This window comes from Scyliorhinus canicula, chromosome 1 (assembly GCF_902713615.1).
Source record: "Scyliorhinus canicula chromosome 1, sScyCan1.1, whole genome shotgun sequence".
Classification (NCBI taxonomy): Eukaryota; Metazoa; Chordata; class Chondrichthyes; order Carcharhiniformes; family Scyliorhinidae; genus Scyliorhinus; species Scyliorhinus canicula.
In genome coordinates, this window is record NC_052146.1 from 307,965,825 (window position 1) to 307,978,438 (window position 12,614).

Below are 12,614 nucleotides of genomic sequence, written 5' to 3' on the forward strand. Positions count from 1 at the left end.
TTTGGACTGTGGGAGGAAACCGGAGAACCCGGAGGAAACCCACGCACACACGGGGAGGACGTGCAGACTCCGCACAGACAGTGACCCAGCCGGGAATTGAACCTGGGACCCTGGAGCTGTGAAGCATTGATGCTAACCACCATGCTACCGTGCTGCCCCTTTAACTGTGGGTTGACACGATGCTGACTTGACTGGAGACCTGAGGCTAACCCGACCAGACTATCTTACTACCACATGGTGGATGTTCTAGTTGTCGCTCACGGGCTCTGACTGTCTTAGAGGCTGCATCCCCAGAGAGCGGGAAAACTGGTGCCCTCTGGCTTTATAGTGGCCTTGTCCTGTCTGGTGATTGGCTGCTGTGTTCTGTGTGTTCATTGGTCATCCTGTGTGTCAATCAATGCCAGTCTGTGCACCATCATATAGACATAGACATAGAACAGTACAGCACAGAACAGGCCCTTCAGCCCTCGATGTTGTGCCGAGCAATGATCACCCTACTCAAACCCACGTATCCACCCTATACCCATAACCACCATGCTACCGTGCTACTTGTGTGTATATTATGACAAACGTAACTGAGGCTTTAATAAACTAAACAGAAAGCCTCCTGGCCTTGGATCCCGAACTGAGACAGCGGCGGAGACTAGCCACCTTTATACCTAGTCCGAGGGGAGGCGGAGCCAGCAGGCAGTGGTTTACCACATTACATATAATACAGTGGCAGTTTACCACAATACACATATTATATACTGCAGTGGTTCGGAGCCAGCAGGGACAAGCCCAGGCATGTAGCTTTACAACAATACAATACAGTGGTTTACCACATTCACCCCCTATTAAAAAAGGAGTCCAGTAGGGGTGAAGTGGACTTAAAGGTCAAGTCTGTCGGGGGCCTTGACCTTCCGACATGATCACCTCAGTCCCGGCTGTGATGTGGGCATCGGTGTCGAGACCTGCGCGTCCGGGAGCATGTCGTCCTCTTCTTCACCCAGTAGTTGAGTCGGTGGGGGGGGGCAGTGTGTGGGCGGGGATGGTGATGGCCGCCAGTCTGCCTGCGGGTGCCAGACCTTGATGTAGCCGGGTAGAGGTGGGGGAAGACGGTGTAGGGTCGGGGGTGGTGGTGATAGTCGCTGGGGAACCTGCAGGTACCAAATCCCGGAGGGAGACTGTGCCCTGTCGCCCGTCCTGATGTGCCACGTAGGCATATTGTAGATTGGCATGGGGGAGCATGACCTTCTCGACGAGGGGTTCTGATTTATGGCTCCTCACATGCTTCCGGAGGAGGACGGGCCCTGGGACTGTCAGCCAGGACGGGAGCGAGACCCCAGAGGTGGACTTCCTAGGGAAGGCAAACATACATTCATGCGGGGTGTCGTTGGTGGCAGTGCACAGGAGCGACCAGATGGAGTGGAGCGCATTGGAGAGGACCTCCTGTAAGTGGAGACTGGGAGACTTCTAGACCATAGGGGAAGAAGGACGGTCTTCCAGACCATTGTGTTCTCCGTCTCCACCTGTCCGTTGCCCCGGGGGTTGTAGCTGGTCGTCCTGCTGGAGGCGATACCCCTGCTGAGCAGGAACTGACGCAACTTGTCGATCATGAAGGAGGAACCCCGATTGCTATGGATGTAGGTGGGGAACAAGGTGAAAAGACTGTACAGGGCCTTGATGACGGTGGCTGAGGTCATGTCAGGGCATGGGATGGCAAAGGGGAATCTTGAGTTTATTAAATTGGTATGCCATCAATGAACACACCACGAGCAACTGAGGCTTTAATAAACTAAACCGTACCAGCCTCCCCGGACAGGCGCCGGAATGTGGCGACTAGGGGCTTTTCACAGTAACTTCATTGAAGCCTACTCGTGACAATAAGCGATTTTCATTTCATTTCATTTCAAAAAGCCTCCTGGCAGGGTAGCACGGTGGAACAGTGGTTAGCATTGCTGCCTATGGCGCTGAGGACCCGGGTTCAAATCCCGGCTCTGGGTCACTGTCCATGAGGAGTTTGCACATTTTCCCCGTGTCTGCGTGGGTTTCACCCCCACAACCCAAAGATAGGTGGATTGGCCATGCAAAATTGCCCCTTAATTGGAAAAAATAATTGGGTATTCTAAATTTATTTTTAAAAAGCCTCCTCGGATCCTGAACTGAGACAGCGGCGGAAACCAGCCACCTTTATACCCAGTCTGAGGGAGGCGGAGCCAGCAGGCAGTGGTTTACCACATTACGTATAATACAGTGGCAGTTTACCGCAATACACATATTATATACTATAGTGGTTCGGAGCCAGCAGGGACAAGTCCAGGCATGTAACAATACAACAATACAATACAGTGGTTTACCCCAAAAATCTCTTGTGAGAGAAGGGCCCTCTGACAGTGCAGCATTCCCTCAGTGGGAGTGTAAGCCTGCATATTGTGTTTAAGATTTCGGACTAGGTTTGGAATGCACAATGTTCCGCCTCAAAAGAGCGTTACCCATAACACGGCTGACACCCATTCATTTCAACCCTATTAGTGCATATGTACTCTGAGACTTGAGCAAATGAGAACAAGCAATCACAGCCATTTAACTCTGGACAAGATCCCACCGACAGGCAATGAGGGAAATAAATGCTGCAGCTATATTTGGCGTGCTGGTTCGGAGAGGAACTGCTCCCTGAGGAGTTTTTTTATAGTTTTACTTAAACATGTGACTTGAGCCGCTGAGGATTTCCAGCATTTTCTGTTTCAGCTTCACAATTGCAGCTTGTTTAGTATTTTGCTTCATTGTTCAGTACATGTGTGAGAGTGAGTGTGTGTGTGTGTGTGTGTGTGTGTGCGTGGGTGTGTGTTGTGAGAGTGCATGCATGTGCATGTGGCAGATGTAAAACTTTACGCAAATATGTCTGGGCCAGTGTTTTATTTTTTATTCCTGCTTCTAATTTACTCAAACCAGCTGCAATTGATTTTGCTGGAATTTTCCGAAAATTGAAACCGGTTGAATCTGGTTTGCTGAGGTTGAACTGGAACTTTAAAAACAGAGGGATTTACTGTGCATCCTCTGAGAGGGAAGGGCGTGTGCTGTACAACAGTCAGGAAGGAATCTTCCAGAAATCGGAGTTAATTTCATTTCATCTCCCCCCCCCCCCCCCCCACCAAGAGAATTAAAATCTCTCCCCCCAAGAGAATTACAGCCTGAGGACAGTGATGTTATCCGATACGTTTGCAACACATTAAAGTGTCAGCTTGCCGGCCTTTGTTTAAAGCTAAAAAGACGTCCTGATCGGCTGAAAGGGCAGTGGGATTATTGTAATGAACCCCACACAGCATTGCAAAGGTGGAAGTGGAACCATGAAGCAGCAGCTTTGAGGGGCAACTGGAGCCTTGCCACATCTGTTCACATTTCAGTCTGTTGGGCGCGATTCTCCGGCCTCGTTGCGCTCTCGCACGAGCGAAACGAGGCCGGTGAATAGTGGGAGAGGCCGAAAACGAATCGCTCCGGGCGGCAAACAGTTTGCAATGTAACCAGCCCGTTTCTGTATGTGATATTGGGATCTCGCCGTAGCATAGTGAGAAACCAATTAGCACTACTTAAGCCCCATTTCCATACAATTAACGGGAGCCACCCTAATGAGACCATCAATTCACGCGACACGTGGTTAGAAGTGAACAGTGGGTTTAATCGTCTTACAACAGAGCCTGCCTGTGACGAGATGAACTCTAGATGAACTGGCAGGCAGGCTTCGACTGCCAAGCTTTATACAACCAGTGGGGGGGGAGGAGTCATGTGCGGAGCCAAGGGTGGAGCCCAGTACAAACTTCCATACATTCCCAGTACACCTCCCCCTAGGGGCAGAGCTGCGCAATTGCTCGTGTGCCGAGCTTACAGAGGCATGGTACAACATGTGTGATAACAGTGTGAATTATGCTATCATGATTCACCACACACCCCTTATCCAATGGCCTTCCATCATTCAGTGGCCTCCCCAGCAAGTGTTCACGCTGGCACCGATTAGTACTCCTTTTGAACCTGGCAGAAAGGCTTCTGTGGGGAGCCAAGGAGGTGAGTACCAATCTCTGCTCACAGGCAAAGAGCCCAGAGGTGCTGGGCTTGCCGCAGGGGTGGGCCTCAGGGAAGGGTGGGGGGGACACACTGGGATGAGCAATCGGGGCAACCGTGCACGGCAACGCCATGCCAACCCCTGGATCGTGTGTACCCATTCCGGGGAAAATCCTGTCCCTGTCCGTCTAGCCCCACCGGCCACCCATAACCCCCATCGACTGCCGAGGCATCTGGCCGTGCGGTTGAAGGCTATTGCTAATAGTGAATTGGGAGTCATGGTTACGTTAGCACTTCACACAACCCGAGTGGATAGGCGGGCCATGTAGCATGTGGGAGTCATTGCCTAGCATCCAATCATACCTTGATGCCTGGACTGTGCCTGAACACTGCGGAAAGCAATGCCACACACACAGCAGCCAACATCCGTTCACCCAGGGGATGGGTCACAGCTCCGAGGACATGTCCACGGCCGGAGGGAGGAAGAATGCCACGGGGAGGGGCGACACCTGGAGAGATGGGCCAAGGGTTCAGAGGTCAGCCCGCAGAGGGGAGCAAAGTGACAGAGGCATCGTACTAGTTGCGCACAAGGACGTTTATTGTATGTAACACTATCCACTCCCCTGACGGTGCCAACCCCCTCCCTCCCACCACCCCTCACCATCTACCTACCCCCCCCCCCAGCCCTGCCCCAGTGCCCTCAGTGATCCTCGATGTGCTTCAACTTCCAACCCCACCACTAGGTCTAGGTGACTCCCCAGGATAAACATCAAAGGTGGAGGCAGTCAGCTGCTGCTTACCTCATCCCTTCCTCTGGGGGCTCTGGGGCTGGAGGACCTCGGCTCACTGTCGGCAGCCATGCACAGGCGTGCCACCATATCCTGTGCTGCTGACCCCGAGACACGGCCTCATCAGAGGGGTGGAACTCAGGGGAGCTGGTGGCCACCATTGTCACTCCATCGGACGGGTCCAGGTTGGCACCCGTCGCCCCCTCCTTCTGCTCAGTGACCATAGAGCCGTGGGATTCACCTTGGGATGGGGGTGTGGGGGGGGTTGGAGGGGGTGGGTGGGGGGGGGTGGGGGACTGGTTCAAGGCCCAGCTGCCCGTCCCTGCATCATGTGGCTCTGCCAGCTCTGGCGGCTCCCAAATGTCTGCACCATGATGTCTCGCCCTCAGCGATTCTCCTCAGTGTCTGGGCCATCCTCTGCAGCGCCTCGGCAGCGCCCACCTGTGGCTGGGACAAGCTTCGCAGCACCTCGGCCTCTCCCATCTGAGAGTGGGACCTTCCCGCAGAACCTCAGTAAGGTCGGCCTGGTACTGGGTCACATCCCCCAGTGAGACAGACATTCTGTCAAGACCCTCAGCCATGGTCATCACCGATTGTGCAAGGCATTGGACACCGTCACTCATGGTGCCGATGTGTACCAGGCTCTCCACTGCGGTTGGCAGCCTAGCAGTGTTGGCTTCAGTGCCATGAATCGCTGGCGCCATCTCCAGTGCCTGTAGCCTCTGGGACTCCTCCAATCGGTTATGGATCTGCTGGAGTGTCCCAGAAATCTCCCTCTGAATGTCCCTATCGTCTCCATCAGCCCTGAGTAACCCTGTTCCACAGGCTCAGCATCAGGCTGGGACCCAGCTGGGCCCTGGGATCCAGTAGCCCTCCGACTGCTGACTCGCCTGGGGGGGTTCCTGCCTCCATCAGATGTAAATCAGCAGCAGTGTGGTGCTCACCAGATTGTGCCCCAGATGCCTGACCCCTAACACTTCCCACCGAGGTGCGTGTCTCTGCGCTGGTGGAGAGTGGCAGCTGCGATACTTTCATTGTGACATCCTCAGAGCTCTCCTTCGGGATGCTGGAGAGGGTGTCACACGGGATGGGCCGGTTTCCGTCGGCTGGAGGGCCTGCGGGAGAATGGACGTGTGGTCGGTGGGAGCGATGGGTCAGTCAGTAAGGCGATCGGTACTCACGTTTGACTGGTCCAGGTGGAGCCTGGTGGTTCCTCACCTCTGCAACGTCCGCCAGACTCCGCATGGGTGACTGATCTGCCCTTGGCCACCCTGTCACCTCCAGGGCCCGCTCCTCGAAGTTGGTGAGGATTCTTATGTCCGGCACCCCACTGCCAGTCTGGGCCCTCTCCCGGCGATTGTGAGAGGGCTCTTCCTGCGGAGACACAAAGAGGGCATCATTAACCATACGGGTGGTTCACAGTGGTGGGAGGGGGGAGGGGGTGTGAAGGAAGGGTTGAGGGGGGTTGAAGGGAGAGGGGGATGTGAAGGAGGTATTGGGGAGGTAAAAGGGAGAGGGGGTTGGGGGGGTTGAATGGGGGGGTGGTGGGAGATTTGGGGGTTGCATGGAGAGTTGGGGTGGATGCTCGTGTGGGGGCGGAAAGGTCTCGGGTGGGTCGGGGAGGGGGGGTTGGGGGAGGGGGAGGCGTTGGTACCTACCCACTCATGCTGCTTGGTAGGTCATTGACCTTTTTCCGGCACTGGAGGCCAGTCCTCCTGGTCACATTCCTGGCGTTCCCAGATGCCGTCACCTCATCCCAGGCTGCACTGGCTGCCCTATGATTGACCCTCCAGCACACTCAGGAGAACAGGACATCCTTTCTGGCCTCCACTGCATCTCGGAGCCTCCCCAAATCTGCATCCCTGAATCTTGGGACCGGTCTCCTCGACACCATTGTTGTGATCTGCCTGGGGTTGGCTGAGCAAGTGCAGCTTAACTGCAGCTTAAGTGCAGCTTAAGTGCTGTTCGACCTTGTTAGCGGGGGGCTGGCGAGCGCGGTGCTGAGAAATCAACTGGTGAACCTTCATTTGCGACGAGAAACCCGTGGGGCCCTCCAGCTGATGTGGGGCTTCGTTAAGTGGACCAATTAACGTCGAATAGCTTTGCCGGCCTCGCTGGGCCAAGCGCCGGGAAGCTCGCAGCAATTCCCGCTCACTACAACGCTTGGAAATCTTTCTGGAGAATTGCGCCCAATCTCTTTTTTTTTCATTTGAACATTTCCTTCACCAGATGTAAAAATCTCGAAAATGGGAAAAAAGTAAAAGGTCGTTTGGCTGTCAATCAAACATCATCATCCAATTGGTTCATAAATCTCTTTGCTTACCAATTGAGGTGGGAAGACAATGCATCACAAGGATGGGTATGTTGTCCGACCAGTGGCTGAATTGTGGAAACAAGTCAGATGATGAAACTATCAAGAACATAATTAATCATAGCATCCCTACAGTGCGGAATGAGGCCGTTCAGCCCATCGGGTTTGCACCGACCCCCTGAAAGAGCACCCTACCGAGGCCCACTCCCCCACCCTATCCCCTAACCCCACCTCACCTATTGACACTAAGGGTGTCTTGGCCATGCACCTAACCCGCACATCTTTGTCCTGTGGGAGGAAACCGGAGCACCCGGAGGAAACCCGCGCAGACACGGGGAGGACGTGCAGACTCCATACGGACAGTGACCCAAGGCCGGAATTTAGCCCGGGTCCCTGACGCTGTGAGGCAGCAGTGCTAACCACTGTGCCACCGTGTTGCCGTGTTCCATCACTAGAAGGATCAAGAACCAGAGCACCGATCTCAGTTGATTGCAAAAGGAATGAGAAGTAACGTGAGGAAGAACAATTTATACAACAAGTGGATAGGATCTGGATTGGATTGGATTGGATTTGTTTATTGTCACGTGTACCGAGGTACAGTGAAAAGCATTTTTCTGCAAGCAGCTCAACAGATCATTCAGTACATGGAAAAAAAGGGAATTAAACAAAACTCAAGAAAATACAAGAAAATACGTAATAGGGCAACACAAGGTACACAATGTAACTACATAAGGCATCGGATGAAGCATACAGGGTGTAGTGTTAATGAGGTCAGTCCATAAGAGGGTCATTTAGGAGTCTGGTGACAGTGGGGAAGAAGCTGTTTTTGAGTCTGTTTGTGCGTGTTCTCAGCCTTCTGTATCTCCTATCCGATGGAAAAAGTTGGAAAAGTGAGTAAGCCGGGTGGGAGGGATCCTTGATTATGCTGCCTGCTTTCCCCCGGCAGCAGGAGATGTAGATGGAATCAATGGATGGGAGGCAGGTTTGTGTGATGGACTGGGCGGTATTCACGACTGTCTGAAGTTCCATGCGGTCCTGGGCCGAGCAGTTGCCATACCAGACTGTGATGCAGCCAGATAGGATGCTTTCTATAGTGCATCTGTAAAAGTTGGTAAGGGTTAATGTGGACATGCTGAATTTCCTTAGTTTCCTGAGGAAGTATAGGCGCTGTTGTGCTTTCTTGGTGATAGCGTTGATGTGAGTGGACCAGGACAGATTTTTGGTGATGTGCACCCCTAGGAATTTGAAACTGCTAACCATCTCCACCTTGGCCCCGTTGATGCTGACAGGGGTGTGTACAGTACTTTCCTTTCTGAAGTCGATGACCAGCTCTTTAGTTTTGCTGGCATTGAGGGAGAGATTGTTGTCGTTACACCACTCCACTAGGTTCTCTATCTCCCTCCTGTATTGTGACTCATCGTTATTCGAGATCCAGCCCACTATGGTCGTATTGTCAGCAAACTTGTAGATGGAGTTGGAACCAAGTTTTGCCACGCAGTCGTGTGTGTACAGGGAGTAGAGTAGGGGGCTAAGTACGCAGCCTTGCGGGGCACCGGTATTGAGGACTATTGTGGAGGAGGTGTTGGTGTTCATTCTTACTGCAAGATCCCAAAGCAGTAATACGTTTCAGTGATTTTAGGTGATGGTCAAACATTGTGCAGGTTACTGGGGATTTCTACCCTGCTCTTCAATATCGTGCAGTGGGATATTTTCCAGCCACTCTTCACAGCAGGCAGGGGCCTCAGATCAGGGGAAACATGCAGCTCTGGAACTGGAGCCCAGGATGAGACTGAGGTGATAATGGTGACCATCACTATCCGAATGCAGTCGCCAAAGTTTAGATGGCGAGGTAATCACATCTGGTTCTTCCCCCTTGTGTTCTGTGGCCTTTTCCCCTGCAGGGGGCCAGCTATGAGTGTGCAAAATGGAATACACAGTTGCCAATCCTAATGTCTAAAGGGATGATAAAGGATGGCGAGTCCTGCAGTGGGTGAGTAAACACTCGGATAGTGATGGTCATCATTATCACCACAGTCTCATCCTGGGCTCCAGTTCCAGAGCTGCATGTTTCCCCTGATCTGAGGCCCCTGCCTGCTGTGAAGAGTGGCTGGAAAATATCCCACTGCACGATATTGAAGAGCAGGGTAGAAATCCCCAGAAGGGCAGCACGGTGGCCTAGTGGTTAGCACAACCGCCTCACGGCGCTGAGGTCCCAGGTTTGATCCCGGCTCTGGGTCACTGTCCGTGTGGAGTTTGCACATTCTCCCCATGTCTGCGTGGGTTTCGCCCCCACAACCCAAAAATGTGCAGAGTAGGTGGATTGGCCACGCTAAATTGCCCCTTAATTGGAAAAAATAATTGGGTAATCTAAATTTTACAAAAAAAAAGAAATTAAAAAAAAAAAGAAATTCCCAGAAACCTGCACAATATTTGACCATCACCTAAAATCACTGAAACGTATTACTGCTTTGGGATCTTGCTGTGCAGCTATGTTTTCTATGTTACAACAGTGACTGCACTTTGTTAGTTCTTCATTGGTTGAAAAGCCCTTTAGGATGGCCTGAGGTTGTAAAAGGTGCTATATGAATGCACAGCTTTCTTTCTTCTTGTTCTTCATCATCCAAGTAAGGTAGCCAGTTGGTCAGTGTCAGCAGATGATCTGACCTTTGCAAAGAGTCCAAGTTGAGCCTGATATTGGCCTCACTGGTGGAAAATGGGTTTGTTTTTGTTCCGATAATACAGACAAAACAATCTCCAACTCATGATTCCTCCACAGCAACTTGCATTTATACATCACCATTAACATAGTAAATCATCCCCAGGGCAGCACCTTGACATAGTGATTGGCACTGCTGCCTCATAGGGCCAGTGATAATAATAATAATAATTTTTTTTTTTTTATAAATGTTTTTATTCAGTTTTCGTATTTTATATTGAACAAATTACAAATTGTTAGGAGAGAGAAAAAAAAAACAAACAAAAACAAACACGCAAAAATTAACACACATATTTACAGGTAAGCATCTTCGTAGTAGTAACTGCGCCCCCCCCCCCCCCCTCCCCCCCTCAACATGTTTATTTAGCTTGGTTTTGGGCCTTAGCTAGCCATCGAACCCCCGTAACGAACCTGTAGCCCCCCCCCCCCCTCCCGCTACCTTCCCCCGACTATTCTTCCTCTTGTACATTGGCCACAAATAGGTCCCGGAACAGTCGCATGAATGGCTCCCACGTTCTGTGGAAGCCGTCGTCCGACCCTCGGATGGCAAATTTGATTTTCTCCATTTGGAGAGATTCCGAGAGGTCGGACAGCCAGTCCGCAGCTCTGGGCGGTGCTGCTGACCGCCAGCCAAACAGGATTCTACGGCGGGCGATCAGGGAGGCAAAGGCAAGGGCATCCGCCCTCCTCCCCAGGAATAGATCTGGCTGTTCTGAAACCCCGAAGACCGCCACTATCGGGCATGGCTCCACCCTCACTCCCACCACTTTGGACATTACCTCGAAGAAGGCTGTCCAGTACTCCACGAGTCTGGGGCAGGACCAGAACATGTGGGCGTGGTTGGCCGGGCCTCTTTGGCACCGTTCACATCTGTCTTCCACCTCCGGGAAGAACCTACTCATACGGGTTCTTGTTAAGTGGGCTCTATGTACCACTTTTAGTTGCGTCAGGCTGAGCCTTGCGCACGTGGAGGTGGAGTTGACCCTATGCAGTGCTTCGCTCCAGAGTCCCCACCCGATCTCCATCCCCAGGTCGTCCTCCCATTTCCTCCTTGTTGCGTCCAGTACGGTGTCGTCCCTATCTACCAGTCGGTCATACATGTCACTACAGTTCCCTTTCTCTAGGATACTTGCGTCCAGTAGGTCTTCCAGTAGTGTCTGTCGTGGCGGTTGTGGGTACGTCCTTGTCTCCTTTCGTAGGAAGTTTTTGAGCTGCAGGTACCGTAGCTCGTTCCCCCCAGCTAGCTGAAATTTCTCTGTCAGTTCGTCCAGTGTTGCGATCCTGTCGTCCGTGTATAGGTCCCTGACTGTCAGTGTCCCCCCGATAATAATAATAATAATAGCTTATTGTCACCAGTAGGCTCCAATGAAGTTACTGTGAAAAGCCCCTAGTCGCCACATTCCGGCACCTGTTTGGGGAGGCCGCTACGGGAATTGAACCTGCGCTGCTGGTCTTGTTCTGCATTACAAGCCAGCTGTTTAGCCCACTGCGCTAAACAAGCCCCTAATTCTAACCTCAGGTGACTGTGTGGAGTTTGCACATTTTTCCCGTGTCTGCGTGGGTTTCCTCCGGGTGCTCCGGTTTCCTCCCGCAATCCAAAGAGGTACAGGTTAGGTGGATTGGCCGTGATCAATTGCCCCTTAGGGTGGGGTTGCAGGAATAGGACGGGGATTGGGCCTCGGTAGGGTGATCTTTCAAAGGGTCGGTGCGGACTTGATGGGCTGAATGGCCTTCCTTCTGCACTGTAGGGATTCTATGATTCTATGAAGTTATTTCAAAGTGTGTTAACAAACAGAAAGAAACAAGACAGGAAGTGGCCATTAATTGGCTACTTACGGGTCTAAATTGGGGCAAGAGTAGGTGTGGTAAGGTCAGGGGTGAGCAGGTGGGTAGCTGGGGGAAAGTTACCGAGCTGTGCAGACCCCTCCACCTGTAAACCTGCTTGCGGAGGGACCATAAAATTCTGCTCCTGCTGCGAGTTAAGATACAGGTAACAGAGCTTTGGATGATGTTAGGTTTGTGGAGAAAGGAATGTGGCAGACTAGCCATGAAAATAATCGACTCGTCAAATCCAGTGTAACAAAGGAACAGATTTGGAATTCAGCAGGGTTGGATTGGATTTGTTTATTGTCACGTCTACTGAGGTACAGTGAAAAGTATTTTTCTGCGAGCAGCTCAACAGATCATTAAGTAGATGAAGAGAAAAGAAAATAAAAAGAAAATACATAATAGGGCAACACAAGGTCCACAATGTAAATACATAGGCACCGGCATCGGGTGAAGCATACAGGGGTGTAGTATTAATCAGGTCAGTCCATAAGAGGGTCGTTTAGGAGTCTGGTAACAGCGGGAAGAAGCAGTTTTTGAATCTAGTGTTCGAGTCAAATGATGTTATGGAGGTGGAAATAGGCAAATAGTGAAGTGTGGATATGCCGTTGGGAGAACATCTTGGGGGATTAAAATGTTACCAAGGTTGTTTTGACCATGGACTGTTGCAAGGGAGAGGGATGGAGTTGGGGGATAAGGTGCAGAGTTTGTTGGGGGGAGGGGTGCGTGGGGGAACTGGAAGCAATGGTTTTGGTCTTTCAAATATTGGAACATAGGCACTTAGGAGCAGCATTTGGCCCCTTGATCCTGCCCCACATTTAATTAGATCATGGCTAATCTTCTACCTCAACACCATCACCCTGTATTATCCCCGTATCCCATTATGCCATTGTTATCTGGAAATCTATTGACCTTTTCTTTAAATGTACTGAAT

General features: G+C 51.7%; 2 protein-coding genes across 3 annotated transcripts in view; one reads left to right on the forward strand and one right to left on the reverse strand.

Moving 5' to 3' along the window:
• The window catches only part of LOC119976609, a 441,658-nt gene that overhangs the window by 93,141 nt on the left and 335,903 nt on the right, over positions 1 to 12,614 (reverse strand). The window lies entirely within an intron of this gene.
• Positions 1 to 12,614, forward strand: part of LOC119965317 — a 51,860-nt gene that overhangs the window by 4,281 nt on the left and 34,965 nt on the right. The window contains exons 2-3 of the mRNA XM_038795949.1: positions 7,056 to 7,185; positions 9,039 to 9,127. Of these exons, the coding sequence (XP_038651877.1) occupies positions 7,056 to 7,185; positions 9,039 to 9,127 (219 nt within the window). The remainder of the gene's footprint in view (positions 1 to 7,055; positions 7,186 to 9,038; positions 9,128 to 12,614) is intronic.